Source organism: Paroedura picta, chromosome 14 (assembly GCF_049243985.1).
Source record: "Paroedura picta isolate Pp20150507F chromosome 14, Ppicta_v3.0, whole genome shotgun sequence".
Lineage (NCBI taxonomy): Eukaryota > Metazoa > Chordata > Lepidosauria > Squamata > Gekkonidae > Paroedura > Paroedura picta.
This window is the reverse complement of record NC_135382.1, coordinates 7,554,584-7,577,793: the sequence shown is the minus strand read 5'-3', so window position 1 is coordinate 7,577,793 and position 23,210 is coordinate 7,554,584. Positions and strand designations below refer to the sequence as shown.

Genomic DNA, 23,210 nt, shown 5'->3' with positions numbered 1-23,210 from the left:
GCGCCACGGGATTTCGCTTCTCCTCGGGCCGGAGGCCTGCTTGAGGTTCCGCGGGGTCCCACCACGGGCGGGGAGGCGGCTGAACTTTCCCCTGGGGTTCCGGATGCCGAAGAAGGCGGCCTTGGCTGCCTCGCTCGTTCAATACAATCGGCGCTGGCATAATGGTGGTGCGGGGGGGGGTCGCGTTGTGGACGAGGACAGGGTGAGCCAACCTGCGGCCGGGGGCTCCGGGTCACTGCAGTCCACGGACATCTGGGGATCCACCGTTGCCCCTCCCCTGGACGAGGATGTCGAAGGCGCAGGTTCAAACCGCCTGGAAGTCAAGGTGGGCCGCTCCCTCGCTCCTCGCCAGACCTACCGTCAGACCCAAGGTTGTCCTCGTGAGAGTAAAGCGGAGGGAGAGAAGAGCCCGTTGCCAAGCAGCTTTGGGCTCCTCTGGAGCAAGCAGGCAAGCAAGCAAGCAAGCGTTGCCGGCTGATCCTCCGTGTCTCTCGCAGGCACCGAGTCTGCTGCTGAAGAAGAGTTGTTCTTTATACGCCGTTTTTCAAAGCCGCTTACAATCCCCTTCCCTCCCTCCTCCCCACAACAGACGCCCTGTGAGGGAGGTGGGACTGAGAGAGCCCTGGGATTACTGAAGAAGAAGAAGAAGAAGAAGAAGAAGAAGAAGAAGAAGAAGAAGAAGAAGAAGAAGAAGAAGAAGAAGAAGAAGAAGAAGAAGCTGGTTCTTACATGCTGCTTTTCTCTACCCAAAAGAGTCTCAAAGCGGTTTACAGCCGCCTTCCCTTTCCTCTCCCCACAACAGACGCCCTGTGAGGTGGGTGAGTCTGAGAGAGCCCTGAGATTACTTTACTGCTCAGTCAGAACAGCTTTCTCAGTGCTGTCGGGAGCCCAGCTGGTTGCATGGGGGGGGGGGGGGGAGTGGGATTCTGGCTCGCCAGATCAGAAGCCTGCTCTTAACCAGGACACCACTGTGGAAGCCGGGGCCTCCTGGCGAGCCTTCGCCAGTCAACGGAGACTGGGCGATACCTTGGATACCTTTGGAGAGGGGGGCGATACCTTGGGGGGGGGGCGATACCTTGGGGGGGGGCGAGGGCTCACGTCAATAACCCAGGGTCCAAGAAAGAAAGAAAGAAAGAAAGAAAGAAAGAAAGAAAGAAAGAAAGAAAGAAAGAAAGAAAGAAAGAAAGATGTTTTACTATGGATTTCATATAAGGGTTGCTATTTTTTCGATGTTGGTGAATAATCACTATTATTTGAAAGCAAAGAGGTCGTACCCGTGACGTGAACCCCGGGGCCGGGCTGAGATGCAGGGGGGCCTCTTCGGAGAGCTCGTGCCAACTTCATCCGGGAAGGGGAGGGGGAGGGGACCTGCGGCTGCACTGGGAGCAGAAGGCGCCCGGAACCCTCATGCCTTTGTCTCGTTCCTATTCTGCTTTATGCCTCGTTTCATTAAAGGGACGGGGAAGAGCCGCCCCACCGCGCGATGGAAAGGGGGGTGGGCTGCGGGCGCTGCCGACGCGCCGGGGAAACGACCCAGGTGCCCATTTCGCCCCACAGTCCAGCCGAGCAGCCCTTTCTGCAGACCGAAGGTTCTGCGGTGACCCTCGACGGCGCAGAGGAAGCGCATTTCGGTGAGGTCAACCAGGAAGCTGCCTCAAGTGGCTTCAGAAATGCTTTCTTTGGGTTGGACCGACCTCAAAACCTTTCGGATCTGGAAAGCAAGAAAACAGCAACACATGGAATCCCGTGGCCATGATTTCCACATCCAGACAATGGACAATTTGCCCATTTCCCAAGAACTACCACCAAAGAAATCTTGAGGTCCCGATCCCAAGGTTAGCGCGCGTCGATTCCATGGGAGTTACCCAGGGGGAGTTACCCCCCCCCCCCCCATGGATTCTAGAGCCTGGCCCTGGCCCCGAGAGACCTCCGGACTGCGATCCACGGAAGGCGGCTTCGCTCTTGGGCAGCGCGGCAAGAGCACAAATATCTTGCAAAGAAACGAACTGGAAATTCGTTGGGGGGAGTGCGCTTGTAAATTATTTTTGAAAGGCAGTCCTCTGATTCGAGGTCCCGGCGATTCCAGTTCGCAGTTCATTTGAAACCCCTACGGGGCTTCTTCGGCTGGGGGAAGCCGCTGGCCCTGGCGGAATCGACCCAAGGCCTGCGGGAGCCGAGGAAGGCCGGCGGTGGGCGCGGGAGCCGAGCGGCGGCAGGCAGGAGGCGGGCGGAGAGAAGGGCTTTCCCCCGAGCCCCGCATCACAACCGCACGTGCTTCGCCGAGGCAGCCGGTGTGTGTGTGTGTGTGTGTGTGTGTGTGTGTGTGTGTGTGTGTGATAAGTCCTTCCGCCCCCGCCCCTCCTGCCTGGAAGCCAACTTCGGCGAGAGGAGCAGGGCTTGGTCACTTAGGGGAAAGGCAGGTGGGGGGCGAGGTCGCCCAATGGGCGGGTTGTTTGAGAGCTCCAAATCATTCCCGCTCCAGGGCAACAAGGGGGGCTCGAAAAGAAATCTTATTTTGATTTCGATTGGATTTGATTCTTGCTGCCAAGGGTTATCTTCGACTCCGCCGGTCCAGTCCGCTCCAAAAGTCAAAAGTGTGAAAGAAAATGTCGCCTCCCCAGGAGCCAGTCCCGCGGCTGGATTTGGAAACACGCTCATCTGGAAGGAGTCCGTCCTCTCCTTGAACCCGTCCTAAGCAGAGGCGGCCGGAGCCAGTGCAGCGGGGCCCGGAGTGAGCCCGTCGCCCCTCTGCCTTCCTCTCCAGGGCCCTGACCGACTAGCCTGTCTGAGTCCTGGGAAACCAGGGAGGTCCGGCGGGCCTTTCTTCCCCCGCGGTCTTCTGCTCCGCCAAGGGTGAAGGGGCAGCAGCGGTGGGAAGCCGCCTAGCCAAGCGCCCCTCCTGGCCTCCGCCCTAAACCCCGGCTTTCGCGTTAGTCCCGCTGCGTACCTCATCCGGAGTAAGTCCCACTGGACTCCCTGCGAGTTAGAGAGAGAGATCCGGGTCGGAGTGCTCCTCGGCAGCAGCGCAATCCTTGGCAAGCCTACAGCGGAGGAGGCTCAGTCCGCGTTACACAACTTCACCCGGAGAAAGTCATAGCCCCCCCGCTTAGCTCAGTGGGGTTTACTCCCAAGTCAAGAGTCTTGGCAGTGAACCCCGTGCGACTTCTTTCCCCGAGTACGTGCCTAGGATCGGGCTCCTCCTCTGCTTCAAGTCCAGGTTTCGCACTGACTGCCGGCCAGAGGTGCAGAGGGGCGAGCGCCAGGTGAGTCCCTCCCCTAGAGGGAGAATCGGGGCCCATCCGGTTTCGTGTAGAGCCTCGCCTTCTCCTTCAAGGAACTGAGACCAACAGGGACCTCGAAGGCCGGGGGAGGGGCAGCAGGAGCAACCCGCTCACGCCCCCTGGGTGGGCAGCCCGGGCGGGCGGGCGGGGGCAAGGGCCGGGGCAGGGGTGGGCCTTCGGCGGAGCGGCGACGGCGGTTTAAAGGCTCTGCGGCTGGCTGGGGCCGCGTTTCTGCGGGGCGGGGGGGAGGGAGCGCTCCAGGCGGGGCGGATCCCGCCAAGCCCGGCCCGCTGCCTCCCTCGCAGAGCCGGCCGGGCCGAGGACACCGACTGGAGCCCATGCAGAGGCCGAGAAGGCAGCCAGGCGGCCCGAGCCTGGCGGGAGACCCCTCAAGTCGCGCTGGAGCCCCCGCGGCGGCCGACTGAGACCCGGGCGGATGCGCCCCGCACCGACGAGCCTTCTCGGACCAGAGCGCCCCAGGAGCGGGCGCCCCTCTCTATGCGCCCGGGGAGGGCGGCCCGGCCGGCGCCCGCCTCTCCTAGCAGGTCATGGGTAAGAAGCGGGCCGGCGGGCAGGGGGGAGAGGGCAGCAGGGGAGAACCGGCAGGCCGCAGTCCCTGCCTTGGGGAGCCCCGCTGGCCGGCCGGGGAGGAGCCCTTGCAGGGAGTCGAAGCCCGGCCTCTGCGGGAGCTTTCGGCCACGGTGCCTGCGCCCGGAGCGGAAGAGGACCCAGCAGGACCGGCGGCCGCCAGAGATCGCTCGAGAGCGGTGCGGTCCCGCATCCAGCTGGTCGCCCGCAGGGGCCAGCCCGCCTCTTCCCTGCCCGGGCCTGTCTCCCCACCACCGAGCAGTCGCCCAGGCCCCAGAGTGTCTTCGCCCCGGCGGCCTTGAGGTGCCCTTCCCGCCTCTCCGGCCGCCTTCGCCTCCGCACGATGGGACCGCCTGGCCCAGCCAGCCGCGACCTTTCCAGACGCCTCGCGGGGATTTCTTTCTTTCTTTCTTTCTTTCTTTCTTTCTTTCTTTCTTTCTTTCTTTCTTTCTTTCTTTCTTTCTTTCTTTCTTTCTTTCTTTCTTTCTTTCTTTCTTTCTTTCTTTCTTTGAAAGTGAAGTTTTAAAAAATCCCGCAGGGGGCTCTGGCCACGAGCATTCTCGATTCGGGTGGCCGGTGGGGGTTAGTCCGGATTAATCCCCCCCCCAAGAGGGTGCGAACTCTCGGAGGCCTCTTCGGAAGACGCCCCCTCTCTTGTGCCCCCCCCTTCAGCCGGCGCTTCCCGTCCTCTTGCAGAGCAGACCTACGGCGAAGTGAACCAGCTGGGCGGGGTCTTCGTCAACGGGCGCCCCCTGCCCAACGCCATCCGCCTGCGGATTGTGGAACTGGCCCAGCTGGGCATCCGGCCCTGCGACATCAGCCGGCAGCTGCGCGTCTCGCACGGCTGCGTGAGTAAGATCCTGGCCCGCTACAACGAGACGGGCTCGATCCTGCCCGGGGCCATCGGCGGCAGCAAGCCGCGCGTCACCACCCCCAACGTGGTCAAGCACATCCGCGACTACAAGCAGGGCGACCCGGGCATCTTCGCCTGGGAGATCCGCGACCGCCTGCTGGCCGACGGCGTCTGCGATAAGTACAACGTGCCCTCGGTCAGCTCCATCAGCCGCATCCTGCGCAACAAGATCGGCAACCTCTCGCAGCCCGGGCCCGGCGGAGGCCTCTACGAGGGCGGCGGCGGAGGAGCAGGAGGAGGGGGCGCCAAGCCCCCGGCCCCGCCGCCCGCCCTGCCCTACAACCACATCTACCAGTACCCCTACCCGAGCGCCGTGGCCGCCTCCGGCAGCAAGCTGGCCGCCCACGCCCACGCCCACCCCCACGCCCACCCCCACCCCCACCCCCACGGCGCGCCCGTCTCCGCCGCCCACGTCAGCTTGCCCCGCTCGTGGCCGTCGGCGCACTCGGTCAGCAACATCCTGGGCATCCGCGCCTTCGTGGACCCAAGCGGTGAGTGGATCCCTCGGCCGGAAGGTCTCCGCGGGGGGGGGGGGGTGGCGAGGGGAGGCTATTCGCACCCACACCTTTTATTCGCAGGGATGTTGCCTGTTGCGCCTTCCAGCTTCCGTGGGCCGGCCGAGAAAGTCTCAGGCACTTTTGAGACCGGCAAAGTTAGTCTGGGTTGTAAGCTCCCGCGGCCAGGGGGAAACTGGATTCGCTACCATTCAGAGGGGCGAGGTGACCCAAGCACCAGGACATAGTTCGCGTCCGGAGGCACCTTTGCAGACCAACGACGCTTTATTTAAGCGATAAGCTTTTGTGTGCCCGCAGCCCGCAGCCACAAAAGGTTCACACCTTGAGTCAAAAGGTTCTCTGAAGGCTCACACCTTGAGTCAAACTTGGTTGGTCTTGAAGGTGCCGCTGGACTCGAGGTGCCCCCTATGTAGGGAATAGGGCACGAAAAAGCTCCCAATCTGGCCCTTTGCTGCTAGTTTCAATTATATTTTAATGGTAAATAAAACGATCAATCAAGAAGCCATATAACACGCCCCCCCCCCAGCCCTGTCTGCTTAAGACGTTCAAAAGGGGAAGGGTGGCTGCCATGCCTTTCCACTGGCGATTGCGTCGAAGGTAGCGTTTCTCTGCACGTTGGAGATCCCAGGAGACAGCTAGGCCCAGGACGGCCACCGGGCCAACCTGAGGCATTGACCCAAAGCGCGCGGGGGAGGGGGTGTTACAAAAAGGCCTTCTGATGAAGCAAAACAAACCGTCTCCCGAAGGCAGATCGCAGAATCCAGGCTAGTTTCCGCGGGTGTTCATGTGTGGGGAATAACAGCTCCCGGTCGGGGGTCGGAGCGTGTGTCGCCTTCTGGCGGGGCCCTGCCGCTTCTCAGAGACGTGCTGAGCTCCTGTGTCAACCAGATATATGGGGGTTCTTGAGAATGGCGAGGAGGGCTGGGGCTGTCCTCTGAGCTGCGTAGGAGTAGTGTGACTTGCAACCTATGAAGCCCCACCAGGAACTTCCCCCACTCCAGCAGAGTTGACTATCCTTTGCTTCACTTTTTTTGGGGGGAGCCAATCAGGCGGCGATCCTATGTCCACTTTACCTGGAAGAAAGCTCCTATTCAGTAAAGAGGGACTTCTGGATTAACTCGCATAGGGTGCGCGCCGACCCAGTTCAGGTGTGCCTTAGGATCGTTGTTTTTTGTTGGGGGGGGGGTAATCTCTGGGCTCCGAGAAGGCCTCGGCGGACTCCCCCGTTTGCCGCCTTCCGTCCGCGGCTCGGAGCCCGCAGCTGCTGCGCCAATCGAAGGCGGCCGAGGAGCTCCGGCCGTTTCGCAGGAGAAGGCCCGGACATCTTGAACTTCTTATGGAAAAATGTGGAAAATATTTTCGTAGCGATGAGAGATGGCGACCGCAAACGCCAAGCCTTCTCCCGCCCGCTCCCTGCTTCTTCGCGAGAGGGACCGGACCCAACTCCCACGGCGGGTCCTTCGGGCGAGATCAAAGACCCGAGAGGCTTCCCCGCCCCCCCCGCCCCCCAATATTCCCTCGCCACAAAAGGCTCGATCTGGGGCCTCCTCGTTGCGTCTCCGCAAAGCACGGCGGGCGGATCGGCCGCCTTCCCGTCCCTCCTGCAAGGCCTGGAGATCAAAAGGATCCCCCGGCCTCCTCGCTCCCGCAGGCGGCTCCAAAGCACGAGGAATGCGGTGTTTTAAAAGTCTGGAGGTCGGCTAATGGCCCGAAGCCGGCCCTTCTTCGGCCGCTTCCAGGCCCCTAAGCCGCGCCGGACTCCGTGGGGTGTAGAAACAGGACGGCAGGCTCAGCTCCCCGGTTTTATTTTCATTTTAAGAGACGGCTCTGGAAAAGACAACGCGGGTCTCCAAACTGCGTGGAGATGTAGGAGCTTCGTTGACGGGCATATTTCCCTATTTTCACGCACATATTTACGCTCCTGCAACGCCTGGGAGGGGCACGCCCAGCCTTCCCCAGGCCTTCGGCCCTCACAAGTATCTGCCCCCCCCGGCTAGAAACCCTTCAAGGGACCCCAGAATCACAACCCCCCCCCGCCCCCGCCTGTACTGGCAACGGAGCTATCTGGCTGTCCTGCGTCCATAACATTGCCCCAGGTCTTCCGATTTATAAAAGCAAGATGCGTTCACAAATTAGCCCGGAAGGCATACAAGATGGAAGGCGTCACATTCCCCCTCCCCATTTCTTCTCTCCCTTCTTCCCACCGCAAAATCTCCCCTTGGAGCCCTGGAGCCCGGCGTGGGGGGGGGGGCAATGAAGCCTCCAACCAAAGGGATGCAAGGGGGGGGGGTGTTGTGTGTGCGCAAGTGTGTGTGAGAGAGAAAGATCAGGCCGTGTAGTTTTTCTAGAGAGCGTTGAATTCTCGAGCCCCGCGGTTACCCTGGCCGCTGACAGCACTAGAGGTCACGGGAGCCCCTTCCCCTGTTGCTCGTCTCTTCCTCCACAACAGAAGGGTAGCTGGTCCATCCATCCATCGGCTGATTGATTGGCTGGCTGCCACATCTAACGTCCGCGCCCACTTCTCCGAAGGGGGTTCTGGAGGCCTGGCCATGGTCAGAAGGTTGGAAAAGGCCGGTTGGGGGAGAGCTGCTCTCTCCTGGGGGCCTGCGTGGATGAAGCGCTAGGGACAGTGGCCTGTACTGCTGGTTTCAGCTTCTGGCAAGGAAGCTCGGCTTCCGTTTTTCTTGTGTGTGTGTGTGTGTGTTCCAGACTTCTATAATCCTAACGCATTGCCTCGTGAATGTCCCATTATGTCGTGTGTGCTGCCTCCAGTCCTTGCGAGAAAGGCGGACTGTAAATCAGGCAAATCGCTCAATACGCACATGATTCTTAATGTAGCATCCCATCTTCCCCCTCCCAGGAGCTCTGGCCGGGACAGAGAGCTCTTCCTACCCTCCCAAAATGGAAGACTGGCCCAGCGTCAACAGGACCACCTTCCCCACAACTGGGCAAGGCGTCAACGCGCTGGACAAGTCGGCGGGGGAGACGGATATTAAATACCCGCAGGTAACAGCGCCGCCAGCCGGAGATTCCCGCGCACCTCCCATGTGTTTGCAGCAGGGTTTTCCTGTGCGAAACAGGAAGATTTGCTTCTAAAGTGCACTGAAAATGCATTCTCCAACGGGTGTGGGAACAGAACCACGGAGAAAGTAAGGGGAGAAAAAGCCAGGGCCCTGCCGGGGAGGGAAGGGCCGTTCCAGCGCAGCTATCCGACTGCAGGGAGGGGGGGGGGGGGCGAGGAAGAGAAAGCTCCGATGAAAGGAAGAGAACAACCAACTGCGCACTGCCTGCCTGTGCAGAATTCCCTCCACTGGAAACTCATTGTTTTTTTGATGCATTTGGATAGGAGCAACTTCGAATTACTCCCGTCTAAACGGAGTCCATGAGTTCTTCTTCCCCTCGGGCTGAAAGGTCCAGGCCGGCCAAGGGAAAGACAATGCGCAGCCTCGGCGTTTCCCTTGGCCGGGCTGGGCCTTCGCTCGGGCTCCTTTGCGCTTTGCCTCCAGGCGCCCTGGGCGGGTGGCTGCATTGTAATCCGGGCACAAGCAGCACGGGGAGAGGGGGGCTCCGCGCCGGTGGCCTTTCCACCTTCTGCCACCTGCCGGCTGACTTGTCGGAGTCCTGCAGGGAGAGCCCGGCGGCTGCTCGGCCTGCGGCTCTTCCTCGGTTCGGCTTAGTTGGGAGTAAGCGGGCGAGGAGTCCAGGCGGGGTCGGCCGCCCGAGCGGGTCTGCCCGGCTTGGCCCCCGCCCCCACCGACGCTCTCTCTCTGCCCCCTCCCATCGCAGGCTCCCCCTGGGCTCTCGGCGGTCAGCACCTTCCTGCCCCCCTGCGCCTACCCGGCCTCCAGCCAGCCCGGCGTCTTCGGCGGCCCCGCCGGCAGCTACCTAGGCGCGGCCCATCCCTGGCAGACGCAAGGCAGCCCCCTGGCTCACCACCACGCGCCCGGCATGGCTCTCCACGGGGGAGAGCTGCCCACCCCCGTGGCCTTCAAGCATCCCTCCCGAGAAGGTAAGGCTGCGGCGGCGAAGCCCCTCGGCGCTGCCACAAGCCCCGCTGGCTGCGCGGTCCCGTCGAGGAGCCGGCCCCGAGTCTGGCAGTGAAGGCGGGAGGAGGCGGAGGAAGGACGACCGGGCGGGCGGGGGGAGGCCTGGCGGCTGGCTCGGCCTCCTGTTCGGCTCGGGCGCCCTTCTGTTTGGCCGTCGGAGCTGCTTAAGGGATCGGGAACTAGAGAGGCCGCGGTCTTCGAAACCCTTGCTTGTCCCGGGAAGCCCCCCCCCCCTTCCTTCTCACAGCACTCCTCCGAGATCAAGGTGGTCGCATCCCCGAAGAAACCTCCGAGGGGGGGGGGGTTAAGAGCCAGTCAGCGGGCGAAGCCATTGGACGGCGAGAATTCAGCCTGTGTCTCATGATGATTGGGGGGGGGGGGCGCTTCACGTCCTGGCTGAGGACAGGCCGGGGCCAGGCGGCGCTGAGTGCCGCTCTCCGGGCAGTTCAATCAGACCTCGGGGGTGCTTTCCGGGTAGGAAAAGGCCAAATATTTTCCTTCCCGTCACATATTCTGCGGCGGTCCGCCCGCCCCCCGCCCGCCTTCTCCGCGGCGCCCCCTCTCCAAAGGCGGACCGTCGCTGGCGGTGTGTGGTCCCTTCCCCAGAGCTAGACCCAAGCGGGCGTGGTGGAGCCCCGGGCGAGGAATGACAATGATGGACGAGGCCGAAACGGCCGGGAGGCCCGCCGGGAGAAGCGCTCCAAAAGGCACAGACTTCTTTTTCGGGGGGGGGGGGGGAGAAAATGTAATTTTCCAAAAGGAAGGAGTGCTAATTTTCTCAAGGCGGCATTTAGGAGTGAGAGTGAAAACGTGCCCCTTCTTTCGGGGGATCATTCGTAAGCTGAGACTTACTCGAGGGAGTAACAGGCCAGTGCTTGCTTCCTCCTGGGGCCAGTGAGGCTGCGGTCGTCCCAAGAGAGCGACGTTCCAGCCGCAGCCCCGCAAACCTGGCCGTTGGGGCACGTGCCGCGGATCCGAACACGTTTCATTAAGGAGCAAGTCTTACTGAGCGATCCTGAACACCCTTGCGCATCCAGAGGAGTCCATGGCCTTAGAAGGGTGTGGCGGGACAGGATCGCGCTGTTGGGGTTCCTTTGTGCTCGAACCAGCGGCTTGCTTTGACAAAAGCACAGACAGACAGTAAAGCGGCCCCCTCCTCGAAGGGACATCTGCGTCCCCCCCCCCCTTCCTAAATGGCTATGGCAGGACTGTGGACCGCTCACTGCAGAACTGGCCGTGGGTCTTCGCGCGAAGCGCCCTTGGCCGCTCTCCTTTGGGGTCCGTTGCGCAGCTTCCTCCCAGCTCCCAGGCAGGCTTCGAGTGGCTTGGGGGCCGGTCCCGCAGTGGACGGGCGCGCCCCTCTCGGCCGGGTCCCTGGAGCGAGGAAGGGAGGCAGGAGAGACGCCCCCGTCGGACAAGGCCCGCCGCTTTGCTTTCCTTGCGGAGTTTCCCCACGGAACTCCCCGGCGCTCCTTCCCCCGCGCTTAGCTAGACACGAAGGACGGGCGCGGCTTGCTTCTCTGCTCCATCGCTGAGGTCACTTTGCTCTGAGGTCCCGAGGGAAGGCCCCTCCCCCCCCTCCCCGCCGCCTTGATCCGTTTTGGGCGAGGAAGCAGACCGTGCCGCCGCCGCCGCCAGGCTGTAAGCCGGGACCCGCTTTCCCTGGGCGAATCCTCCGCGCGGTGGGCTTAGTCCACCGCCCTTCACGGCGATAGAACCGGACGCTCCGCGGCCCGGAGGATTAAGCTGCGCCAGCTTCACTCCCCGGGCCGAACCGGTTTGCCTTCCCTGCCTTTAATGTCAACGCAAAGGGAAGGCGCCGCTTGCCGGAGTGGCTGCAGGCCTGGCGATGCAGAAGCACGAAGTCGCCGGGGAGGTCCATTTTAAAGGAAACGCGCCTTCGTTCCCGCTTCCCTTGCAGGGAATTTCAGCCCGAGGAAGACCTTCTCAAAAACCAGCCGCAAGGCATTCGGCAGAGTCTTCTCCGGGTCTCAGGCACGGGTCCTATCCTGACTGAGTGGGTCAACGTCCCTCCTTCAGTGGCCTTAGGATCCCGATGTTATTGCTCAGCAAGAAACTACTCAAGAGGGGCCACAATCGTTTTTTGTCTAATTTTAGACCTATGATTAGTTATAAAGAATTGTGATGAATTCTTAAAGTTTTAAACCTGCTTGTACCAAATGCATTGTTGGCCAGGCAACATTTGCAGAGTCAACTTCAGGATTCAAGTCTTGAGTCAAAAGGAATTGGGTGATGGTTTCCCAGTATTCTCCTGTGTGCGAACCTATTTCCTTACTCCGCTCACTTACCTGAGACTCAAAGCAGACAAGAGAGTACAGTCATGAGTTGCCTGTCGGGACACCCTAGCCATTCCAGCGGAGTGTGTTGATGAATGCCTCCCTGGCCAGTTTCATTATTAGCATATTGCTAATTTATCACAGCTTACTGGCAGATCATTATCTTAATTCCAGTTTCTCTGAGGGACCAGCATTTTGCAGAAGGTTCTTGGGAGCAGGGCTTCTTATGCATTTCACAACCGCAGAAGACTTGGCCCTTCTCCCACCCACCCCCCCCTTCAGTCTCTGAATCGCACATTGCCCAAGGGAAGGTCCTGAGAGAGAATTAGTCTCCATGTGCAGAATAAGGTTCAAACTTCACCAGGCAGATCAGGGTGATCAGAAGCCTGGAAGATTTGTGGGCCAGATCCTTCCCTCCCCCACGTTTGGCTACACTATACGCTTGGTGGGCAGGATAGTTTTTTGTGATTATAAGAAAAATCTACTCCCCTTCAACCTTTTGCACTAAAACTCAGTTCCTGCTCTGCTTTGGGACATTCCTGAATTGAAAAGGAGTTTGCCACCTTCCCGTGTAGCTGCTGCCTAAATATAAATCTCTTCACAGGTTGCCTCTTAACACAAATAAATCCAAATGTACTTTTTCTTCTTTTTAGAAACAGCAAAAACTTAATGCTGTTTCAAGAGGAAGGGACCAGGATGATATTTTAAATTCCGAATGGAAACCCCTTTCCCCAAACTTTAAACAATGCAATTGATGAACAGATATTTGGTTTATTTTAGTCTGTTTTGTCCATATGGTTAAGTGCAGCATCAATTTTGCACCAGCTCCAATCTGTTTGATAAGGGTGACACCAAAACTGTGTGAGGCACAGTCACTTGGAAGCCGGTCAGTCTCTGTGGGGCTTCCTTCCAAATAGTAGGAGTCAGGTGCACAGGACACCCATCCTTCCTTAGGATGCTCCACTTCTTCCAGCTCCAGAGGTCAGCTCTCTTCTAACTACCTGCCTTTTTGCCTTCTGTGCTATAGATAGATTGGAGGACATGGACATCATTCAGGAGCATAAATGCCCCATCAACAAAAGGAAACAAAAGTGTTATAGTGAACCAACTTTTTCTCACTGGCGCTGTGTTTTAAATGTTCCAGAAAGGCAGGTCGAATACCTAGAGTGACAAGAGAGGAATGTGAACAAACCCGCATGCATATTTCTGTCAGTTGTGGATGAGAACTAAGGGGCTAAACAAAAGGGCACAGGGAAAATTGGGATAGGGGGACAGGCAGGAAGGAAGAGATCTCATAATTCCCATTGAGAATTATCACCTAAGGCATTCTGTTGTAAAGTAAGGACAGACTCCAAAGGGATGCCTTTGTACAAGTTCCAGTAAAATGAATGGTGGGGAGCCACATCATGGTTTGTGACTAGAACCTCCCTGCAGGCCTGCTTCTGCTCAAGAAATGCAGGGACTCTGCCCTGTGTTTCCCATCTCATGACTTCAAGTCCCAACTTGCATCCTCCGTGATCAAGATTTCCCGTCGACTCAAACACAGAAAGTGTCAGTGCGGAGAAGGTATATATGTTGCCGAATGAGAGTCATCAAATATTCTGTGCACATGAGAGATTATTTAATACCCGCCATGGGTAGCATTACCTGAAAGCCTCAATTTAGGAAAATCCCAGGGGCCTCTGGGAACGCTTTGGAAAGGAGCCCTCTCAGTCCCCACAGGAATGAAGGAAGAAAAGCAGGAAATTGCCCTGTTGTTATTGTTGTTTTTTAAATCTTCCTGGCTTTACAGCTACAGCTTTGGAGGGAGATTCAAACCTGGGTTTCAAAGGTCGTATTCTGACACTCTAACCACCATGTAGTAGCCCATCCATGGGTTAAAGTGATGCAAACCTCTTACCAGGACTGTGGGGCAGAATTTATTTATTTATTTATTGTATTTCTATACTGCCCTCCCTGAAGGCTCAGGGCGGTTTACAGGAAACAACAAAATAGTACAGGTAACATCATTCAAGTAAGAGTAAGGTGGTAACAACAATATTTACATAATAACAATAACAACAATAACATTAAAGGAAGGTGAAACTGCAAGAGCCTTAGCTCAACTCGTACTGAGATTTGGGTGGATTTGTTCACAGTCATGGTAGGAGGGGAGGGCTTGGGGGCCAATTGGAAGCGATGGACAGGTCGACCTCAACCAAATGCCTGGTGGAGGAGCTCCCTTTTGCAGGCCCTGGGGAACTGCTTTAGAATACCATGTCAACCATTTTCTTACCTGCACTGACTCTTCCCCTGAGACTCCACCCCTTTGCAACGTTATGAACAACAGTGTTAGTGTCCAGCAGGACAAACAAGCGTCCAGGAATTTCCAGGGAGAACAAGGGCTGGTATTAGTCTTAGCAGGGGACAGCCGTCAAGCTGGGCTCACTGACAAGAGTTTCTGCAGTGACTCAGTTCACATTTGTAGGTGCTCACTTTAAGAACAATGCTGTGTGTGTGTGTGTGTGTGTGTGTGTGTCCATCCTCTTTTGAGTTCTTTAAAAAAAAGCAGATGGCAGTCCTCATTTTGTGTCAGAAGGTTAGGAATATTCCAGGTTAGGAACAATTATCATGGCTTAAATAGTCTGGGTATTTAAAATGAGATATATTTTATGGTGTTGGAGACAAATGCTGCGAATCCCATGGACAGACAAAGTTACCAACAAGAGAGTTTTAGAGAGGAGCAAACCAACTATGTCATCAGAAGGGAAGATACTGCGGCTAAAGCTCACTTACTTTGGGCACATCATGCGATCAAACTCGCTAGAAAAATCATTAATCCTCAGCATGGTCAGCGGCAAAAGGAAACGTGGTCGCCAAAGGATCCGCTGGCTTGACACGATCAAAACCAATGCGGGGATGACCATGGGCCAACTGAAAGAAGCAGGCAGAGACTGTCCTGTAGAACCGCCGAGGGTTGGACACGACTGAACGGATGGCATCATCCTCATCATGCCATGGCAATCACGTGTCTGAAGGAGTCAGTTGGGAGAAATGTCCTTTTTCACTTTTCAAAATATGAAACTCTAAGAATGCATGAAATACATGCAGTGGTAAGTGTTTGGATGTAGGTGCTCAGATTTTGTGGCCCCATCTAGCACAAAAAGGGGGGGGCATTTAAAAAAGAAGAACAGAACAATGTTTGTGCTTTCTCTGGGATTTAAGAGTTTTCATTGTCAAGAAACCTGTTTATGTGCTGTCCTGTCCCACGCCAGCACGGCGCCCCACCGGCATCGACCGGGCAGTGCCAGTTCCGCGAGGCCAGTCCTCCCCCTGCTGCCCCCGCCCTACCCCCGGGTTTGCTTCTCCCTCCTCACGGCTCTCTCTTTTCTCCCCCCCCCCCCCCCGGTGTCTTGCAGGCGCGGGCAGAAAGCCCGTCCCCAGCCCGGCGGGAGGCAAAGCTCCGCCCGAGGCCCTCGCCAGCATCCACGGACTTGCTCTGCCGGCCTCCTCCTCCTAGGAAGCGGGGGGGGGGGGGGGCGACGGGCAGCAGCGACGCCTTTTCCGCCCTCTCAAAGGACCGCGGAGGGATCCGGACGGGGGACGCAGAGGAGTCGCCGTTGGATCAAAGGCGCGAGTGAGCCGCGCAGGCCCCGCGGACTCTTTTGTTTCCGGCCCTGCTTGGCGGGGGTGGGGGTTTTGCAGGAAAGTCGCGCTGCGGGGCTTTGGGGACGAAAGCGGAACGGGCAAGAAATGGGCTTTCCAGGAACAGCTACTGGGATGGTTGCAAGGGCGGCTGAGAAGTCATTGCAACCCCTTCCCCTTGGGATGCCAGTCCTCAGGTGGGTCCTGGAGAACCTGCTATTACTACTCATCAACAGACAACAGAGATCAGTTTCCTTGGAGAAAATGGCTGCTTTGGAGGGCGGACTCTGTAGCCTTGTGCTCCCTGCCCCAACCCCCACTCACTCCCGGCTCTACCCCAAAGTCTCCAGGGAATTCCCAACCAAGAGCTGGCAACCCTAACTGCATGACCTCTTCCAACTCTATGGTTCTAGATAATGAATCACTTCACCCATCATCATAGATTCAAGAGGCAAAACAAAAGTTTCAGTCCAATGGCTCCTTTAAGACCAACGAAGTATTATTATTGGTATACGTCAGCCTTTCTCAACCTTTTTACCATTGAGAAATCCCTGAAATAGTCTCCAGGCTTCACGAAGCCCCAGAAGGCTCTCAATGGTGAAGAATATGATTGGGAAGCAGAGCTGTCTACACACCCACCTGGGGTCCCTCCCCTTCCTCCCCCCTCCAGGCCCATCATTGGCCCTTTGGGGGGGGGAGTGGGTTGACATGATCATATATGGTCATATCACAATATGTGTTTAACAATCATGACGTTAATTAACCTCCACTCATTCAGGAACCCCTTCCAGGGCCATCCAGACACCTGGTATAAGCCTAGTATAAGCTTTCTGTGTGCACCTGCAGGCATGTGCATGAAGGCTTCCTCCCAGAATCATACATTGTTGGCCTTTAAGGTGCCCCTGGACTCAATCTCAGTTCCACGCATGACTCACATGCACATTTTGGCCTTAGGGCGGAATGACTTTTGCTGGGTTGCTGGATCAGAATCCATCTGAGCTAGTTTTTCTCCCCCCCCCCCCTCCAACTGAACTTGGCTGGAAGGGAAGTGGTACCTTTTGCTTTAGGGAGGCATGAAGAGATGGGAAGAACACCTTGGCAGGTATCCCCCCCCCTTCTGCAGTGGCGTGAGTGGAGCTGAGTGCCGAATCCCTCAGGCCACCATCTGGGGACACTTGCTCGGGGCCAGCATGGATGTGAGTCCTCTCTCCCGTCAGAGGACAAGATGGTAACAATTTTGTCTGATTTTATATTTTTTAAAAAACAAACCAATAAAAAGCGAATGGCTATTGACTGAGCTTTATTCCTTTTGTAGCCTTTTGCATGTCTTGTTTGGGGTGGGGGGTGGCTGTGCTGCTCAAGAAGGCTGGCGACTCGAATCCGAACCAACAATTGTAAACAAATCTCCATTGATTTCACTGAGCTGAAGCCAATATTTAAGTATTGGAAATGTATCAAGAGTTCAAATATTGAATGGAAATGTGAACATTCAAAACTGAAATATTGAATATGACACTTTAGATAAGAAGCGAAGTGCTTCAGAGCTGAGGGCGACTCTTGGTTTGAATTTGGCAGTTGTAACTTAGACCCTCTCAAATGCTAAGTGTAGCATGCAGTTGTGTCAGATCATACATGTGTTCATGATGCCTACCAAATTTGTTATATTGAACCATTTCACCACAGCTATGGTCAAATGCCAAATAGCGCTTTGTGAGAGTCCAGAGGGCTGCTTAGTGGTTCCCTGTGAAATTTGTGTTTACTGGACCATTCCAGTGGGGGAGCCATGTTAGTCTGTTGTAGCAAAAGAAAAGTCCACTGGTGCCTTTAAGATTTATATTTATTCCAGATTCAGGTGGGTGCTGAATCCCTGGAGCAACAGAACAAAGTGTGGGTCTCACAAAGTTTAATTCCACACACACACACACACAAGATTATACTCCAAATTAAGCTTTGTTGGTCTTAAAGGTGCCCCTGGACTCACACTTTGTTCTAACATTTCTTCCAGTATGAACTTTTGTCAGACGATGGGAAGAGAGAAAGTCCCTTATTCTTGAACCACTGACTGGAACGCAACCTAAGCTGCCTCTCACTATTATGACAATTTATGTAGTCTTTTGCATGCCATCAGACAGCAGAATTTGAACTGCATGCAGTTTTGGTCCTGTGAGTTGGCTCACCTGTTCAGACTTATGATTAATTGACATGAAGACTTTGAACAGCCGTATTAAGGTCCCCTGCATCTTCATACAATCCATTTTTCTTTGTTCTTCAAAAGGAGGTAATTATGCAAAAGTACCATACTGAGCCTCTTGTGGCGCAGAGTGGTAAGGCAGCCGTCTGAAAGCTTTGCCCATGAGGCTGGGAGTTCAATCCCAGCAGCCGGGTCAAGGTTGACTCAGCCTTCCATCCTTCCGAGGTCGGTAAAATGAGTACCCAGCTTGCTGGGGGGTAAACGGTAATGACTGGTTAAGGCACTGGCAAACCACCCCTTATTGAGTCTGCCATGAAAACGCTAGAGGGTGTCACCCCAAGGGTCAGACATGACTCGGTGCTTGCACAGGGGATACATTTACCTTTACCTTTACCTTTACCATACTGGGAGCCTTTCGGCTGCAAATTTGTGGGACATTAATCTAATAGATAGATAAGGGAGATATACAGAATGCATGAAAACTGCAAGTTTTGCACTGCTAACCAGGAAATGAGCCATCTCCTCATAGTAGGCTTCCAACAAGTTTTGCCCATTTGAATAGCTGTCTTAAGCAGCTCTTCAGCTCCTCAACCTCTGATGCTCCTTTTACTATAAAGTTCCTCAAATTGAGGTTGTGTATGCATCAAAACGGACTTTGCTCTGACTGTCCCGGTCCTCTATGTCTCTTGCCCTTTATTACTCAGAATGTTCTCTGGTCTCAGAACTAGCATCTAGAAAAATTTCCAAGTTATGGATTACCTGTTGCCATTTTTGAGCATATTGTATAGGGCATGGGTGGGCAAACTGTGGCCCTCCAGATGTCCATGGACTACAATTCCCATGAGTCCCTGCCAGCAAATGCTGGCAGGGGCTCCTGGGAATTGTAGTCCATGGACATCTGGAGGGCCACAGTTTGACTACCCCTGTTTAAGACCAACAAAGTTTTATTCAAGGTATGAGCTCGATTGTACAACCACAGTTTGAAAAACTGCCCCCACAATTGTGAAACTTGCCATGTGTGTACACGGCATGTATACATCCATAGGAGGTTATCGACAATTTTGAGCACTTACGCAGGAACTGGCAGGCAGTGGGGCTTGGTCACTGTATAGTTGCCCTCTGGGGTGCCAGCTGTGTGGTTGCAGCATCATTGGTCGGAGCTATTGGTAGCAACCAGCACTTCAGCATAGGTTGGCACCTGCAGAAGGCCTTGCTCAGATGAGTGAAGCTGTCATGGCGAAGCATTAGGGAAGAGGCGGTCTTGCAGATATCAGGGTCCACAGCCATAACAGGTTTCATAGGTTCAGATAGGAAGGTCCAAGGTCATCAGCACCTTAAATTGAGCCTGGTAATTGATGAGTGGGGCAACTGCAGAATGGGAGGAATGCGCACTCTCCATCTAGCTCCCAGTAATAGCCAAGTCATGGAATTAAGCATCATGGATGTTTAGGCCACAGATCAATCCAAATAGTTGCAGTACAGGCCATATCCTGCCTGCAAAATTTACCAGTAGAAAGTCCACTCCAAGCACGGATGACAGTCCGTTATAACCAGATGGGGGAAAACAGCTTGAGGCAAACATTTGTACTTAAATGAGACTTTATTAATCTTTACTTCTCTAACTCCATATGTTCCAAGTGAAGCACTGCTGAGTAAGTCCTAACAATGCAGCTGCCAATGTTTTCAGAGGAATTCTGGAAAAATCTTAGAGGGAAACGTTTTCCATGTTATCAACACAGATGCATTTTACTGGTTCTGCTGCTTTCTGCTGGGTTTGGAGCTTCTGTACCCCAGAGTCCAGAGGCACCTTTAAGAACAACAAAGATTTATTCAAGGCGTGAGCTTTCGAGTGCAAGCACTCTTCCTCAGACTAAGAACTCCCTACATGACAGTGGGAATATATAGCAAAAAATTAATTCTGTTAAATTAGTAAACTGTGTCACACATCCAAATACAGCCATAGGATAATTCTTTGCCAAAACAGCCAATCAATCCCCTGGAATTCAGTTGTAGTTTACAAAAACATAGGAGAAATAAAACTCTGTCAGTGATTAAAGGCTCCCACCCCACCATTTGCTGTTTGCCCCATCTGTCACCATGCAAGGGTGAAACATTCCTGAAAGGGAATTGCTGGCAATTATCTCATCCCAAGAACAGGGAGTTAAACTTAACATTCCACTACATTACTATTACCTTACCTTTATTTTATCACAAATAAAATAAAATTTATTTATCACAAATTAAAAAAAAAAGTGAGGAATATGGATACAAGAGTTGAACAAGGTTAGTGTGAATAGTGAGATAAAAAACTCCTCGTTGAGCCCAGGGTACGCCATAGTGTTGAGTGTTGTATAACTTGCATTTCTGCAGTGTCCCCTTCTAGCCTGTGCTTGAAGTTCCTTTGCAATAAAACAGCTACTTTCAGGTCCCTTATTGAATGTCCTAGAAGGTTGAAGTTTCCCCTACAGGTTTTTCAATTCTTTGGTTTTTGATGTCAGACTTGTATCCATTAATTTTTGGCGGGGGGTTTGACCTGTTTGCCCTATGTAGAGAACAGAGGGGCATTGTTGGCACTTGATGGCATATACCAAGTTTGAAGATGAGCAATTGTATAAGCCTTTGATGGTGTAGGTGATGTTGTTAGGTCCAGTGATTGTGTCACTGGAGCGTATATGACAGCAAAGTTGGCATCTGGGTTTGTTGCAAGCTCTAGTACCAGTGTCCATGTTCACATTCGATGCTGCTTTGTTGTGGGTGAGGAGTTGTTGGGGTTGAGGAGTTGACTGGGGGCTGTCTGTGTGATAACACAGCATGATAGCAATGGGGAGATTCTGTGCATTGGCTGGGAGGCTCTTGGCTTAGTGATGGCCTTCAGCCCCCCTTTCCATCACCACTTCTTCCCCATAAAGTCTAACTAATCTGAGAAATGCAGATGAGGTTCATATTCTTCTAGTGTACAATATAAGATGAACTTCCTGGTTTCTTTGTTTCTGGCTGGCTGGTAAATCCAAGCCAGAGAAATATTCCCACATCACCTCCCCTCTTCCATCCCACCCCCCAAATGATCTGACCTGCTGAGCATTAGTGCAGTGACAGCAGGAGGGAGTTGAGAGGGAAATCTTGCAATACTCTCACCCCAGCTTTCTTTAAACTGCTACTTTATTTCCCCTACCTCTAGTTAGGGGTGCCAACTCTAGGTTGGGAAATTCCTGGTGACTGAGTGGTAGAGCCTAAGGACAGCAGGGTTCAGGAGGGGCCTCCGGGAGTGTAAGGCCATAGACCTCCATCCTCCAAAGCAGGCATTTGCCGGGGGGGGGGGTCTGATCTCGGTAAACTGGAAATCAGATGTAAATCCAGGAGCTCTCTAAGTCTTGTTCAGATATCAGGTCCCTCCTCTTCCTTTGCCACAAATGCATCCTGGAAATTGTAGTTCCCAGCATTCCTGATATTCATGTCAAGTGTTCAGGTAAGGCCAAGTCCCAGAGTCCACTAAGGAAATGGGTAAATAAAGATGGAGGTGAGCTGGTGTGTGTGTGTGTGTGGGGGGGAGCAATGTCATCTCGAACTCCAGTCTGCATCAGCACCCCATTGAACCAGGTGGCTAGCCTCCCAGACCTTTAACCCCCCACCCCAAGTCTGTCCCTCATGGTCCTGTTAACTTTGCCACTGTGTGGCACTTCACCTGGCTTCCTCAGCCGACATCTTCAGGCTTCATCAGCCGAAAAATAGAGCAATGATTTTCAAATTCTGCTGCTGATCCTGGAACTATTTGGAATCCTGCTCCAGATGCCGGTAACAGAAACTGTCTTCTCTGAGGCTTAAAATGTATGTTGCACTCTCCATTTCCACTGTGAGAACCGCTATAACCACACTGGAGAGTCTGGTTCTAAAAGAAACTGGGCGAAGACATGGCCAAGCAGAGGTTAAGCAGCTGTGTGGTTTCTGCCCAGGATGAGCTCAGCTCTTTGCCAGTCAGTTAGCTGGCATAGGGTATCCCCTCTGCCTGGTTCCATTAAAGACAAGGATGAGAAGAAAGAGGGGGCCAGGAGACATATGAGTGGATGCGACATTGGACATAATCCTAGCAAATGGAAGAGAAATAGTAGCCAGAGTTAGCTGCCATCATAAAGGACAAGTCTGAATGAAAGTCAATGAAACAACAACAAAAAAACAAAGGAAAGTTTCCTGTATGATGAAAGCACAAATTAGCTTTCACTTTTCATGTCCCCGAAGCCTTGAATATCTTCTCTGTAGGATCAGCACGTGCCTTCCTGGTGTGCCAGATTCTGAGCAAATCAGTGCAGCGATGGAATCGTTCTAACAAGAGGGCGAAGACAGTACCTCAGGGACATATGGAACAAATGATGAGATTGGCTCTGTGGTTATGCAAATTACGAGCACGGAATAAGACTCAGGATCTGAGGGAGGAATGGAGTGACTTCATTCTTGGCTGCGGACCCGAGTTTGCGCTCATGTTGGCTGGTCCTCCTTCCCAGGGCAAGTGCTACTAGTTTCAAGCCCCAGGAGTGGAGAACCAAGATGATTCTACAAGCAGACTCTCTAGAAAACAACGTAGTCATTGGCACAAAGCCATGCTCCTGGAAGGTGCATACAGGTACAGCTCAGTTGCTTAAACAGTTTCAAAACAGCTTCCAAAGCTGGCTACACCAAATTACTTGCTGACTGCAGTTCCAACGCCTGGTAACCTGGTTAGGGGCAGGCAATGGAAGCATCCCTTTAGCAGCCAGGACCAGCAAGAAACAGTTGCTGGAGCCACATGCTGGGTCCACTCAAGCTCCACATCAACATTAGTGACAGTGGGTGTATATATGGGATTGCAAAAACTGCAGCTTCCCTTTTGAAAACAGGACTCCCCACCACCACCCATTGTTTGGCAGCTTTTTGTGGGTATATATATATGTGTGTGTGTGTGTGTGTGTGTCTTGTTTTCAAAAGAGAGGCTCAAATTTTTCCAATGCCATTCCTTTCACTTTTCAAGACATAAAATCTCAGCAAACTGTTATATTGAAACCTGATGTTAAATATAGACATGTTTGGAAAATCTTATATTTGTATCTATTTTTATATCTGAGGAAAAAACTACCGGGAGCATGAAGAAGGGGGAAGGGACTCCAGTGAACAGCCAGCTTCCAGGGTCTTCTTCAGCCTCCAAAGCAGCTTAATTATGGTCTCAAGCCCCACCCAGATCCAATGCTCTTATTCAGCAGCTGCTAGGAATCTCTCAGGAACCAGCTTGGTGTAATAGTAAAAAGCAGCAGATTCTATTCTGGAGAACCAAGTTTGAGTCCCCATTTCTTCACATGCAGCCAGCTGGGTGACCTTGTGCAGTTGCAGTTCTCTTATAGCCAATCTTGCTGGGCAGTTCTATCAGGGATCTCTCAGCTCTACCTACTATACAGAGTTTCTAAAACAGAGATTGTATTAAAATAAAAAAATACAGTACATAAAGTAAAAGGATCTCCAAATTTAAACTGATGAAATACAAATTTACAAAGTCCCTACAGGGGACACATTTTAGGGGGACACCCAGTGTCCCGCTGAAAAGAGTCCGCTTTGGAAACGCAATGGTGGCAGGTAGGTTCTGCTGCACGGGGGTGGGGTGTTGTAGTTTGCTGAACAGTGGGACTACATTCTACGAAACAAACAATACCCTGGTCTGCTCTGCAGCGCCAAGACATGCTGCGAAGCCATCCAGGGCATTGTTTGTCCCCTGCAGGTCTCCATAAGGTGGGGA

The 23,210-nt window shown here is 54.1% G+C and overlaps 1 protein-coding gene across 2 annotated transcripts; it reads left to right on the top strand.

Annotated features, from left to right (window-relative positions):
• The first annotated feature begins 3,526 nt into the window (after nucleotides 1–3,526).
• On the top strand, nucleotides 3,527–16,541 carry PAX1 (paired box 1). 2 transcript variants are annotated; one of them, XM_077310470.1, is made up of 5 exons: nucleotides 3,527–3,833; nucleotides 4,566–5,273; nucleotides 8,158–8,303; nucleotides 9,084–9,306; nucleotides 15,039–16,541. In XM_077310470.1, exons 1-5 carry the CDS (start codon nucleotides 3,830–3,832, stop codon nucleotides 15,137–15,139), a joined length of 1,182 nt encoding a protein of 393 aa, XP_077166585.1. In that variant the 5' UTR covers nucleotides 3,527–3,829; the 3' UTR covers nucleotides 15,140–16,541. The 2 variants fall into 2 exon arrangements, with proteins under 2 accessions (XP_077166585.1, XP_077166584.1); XM_077310469.1 differs by having other exon boundaries at nucleotides 4,542–5,273.
• Nucleotides 16,542–23,210: the final 6,669 nt, after the last annotated feature.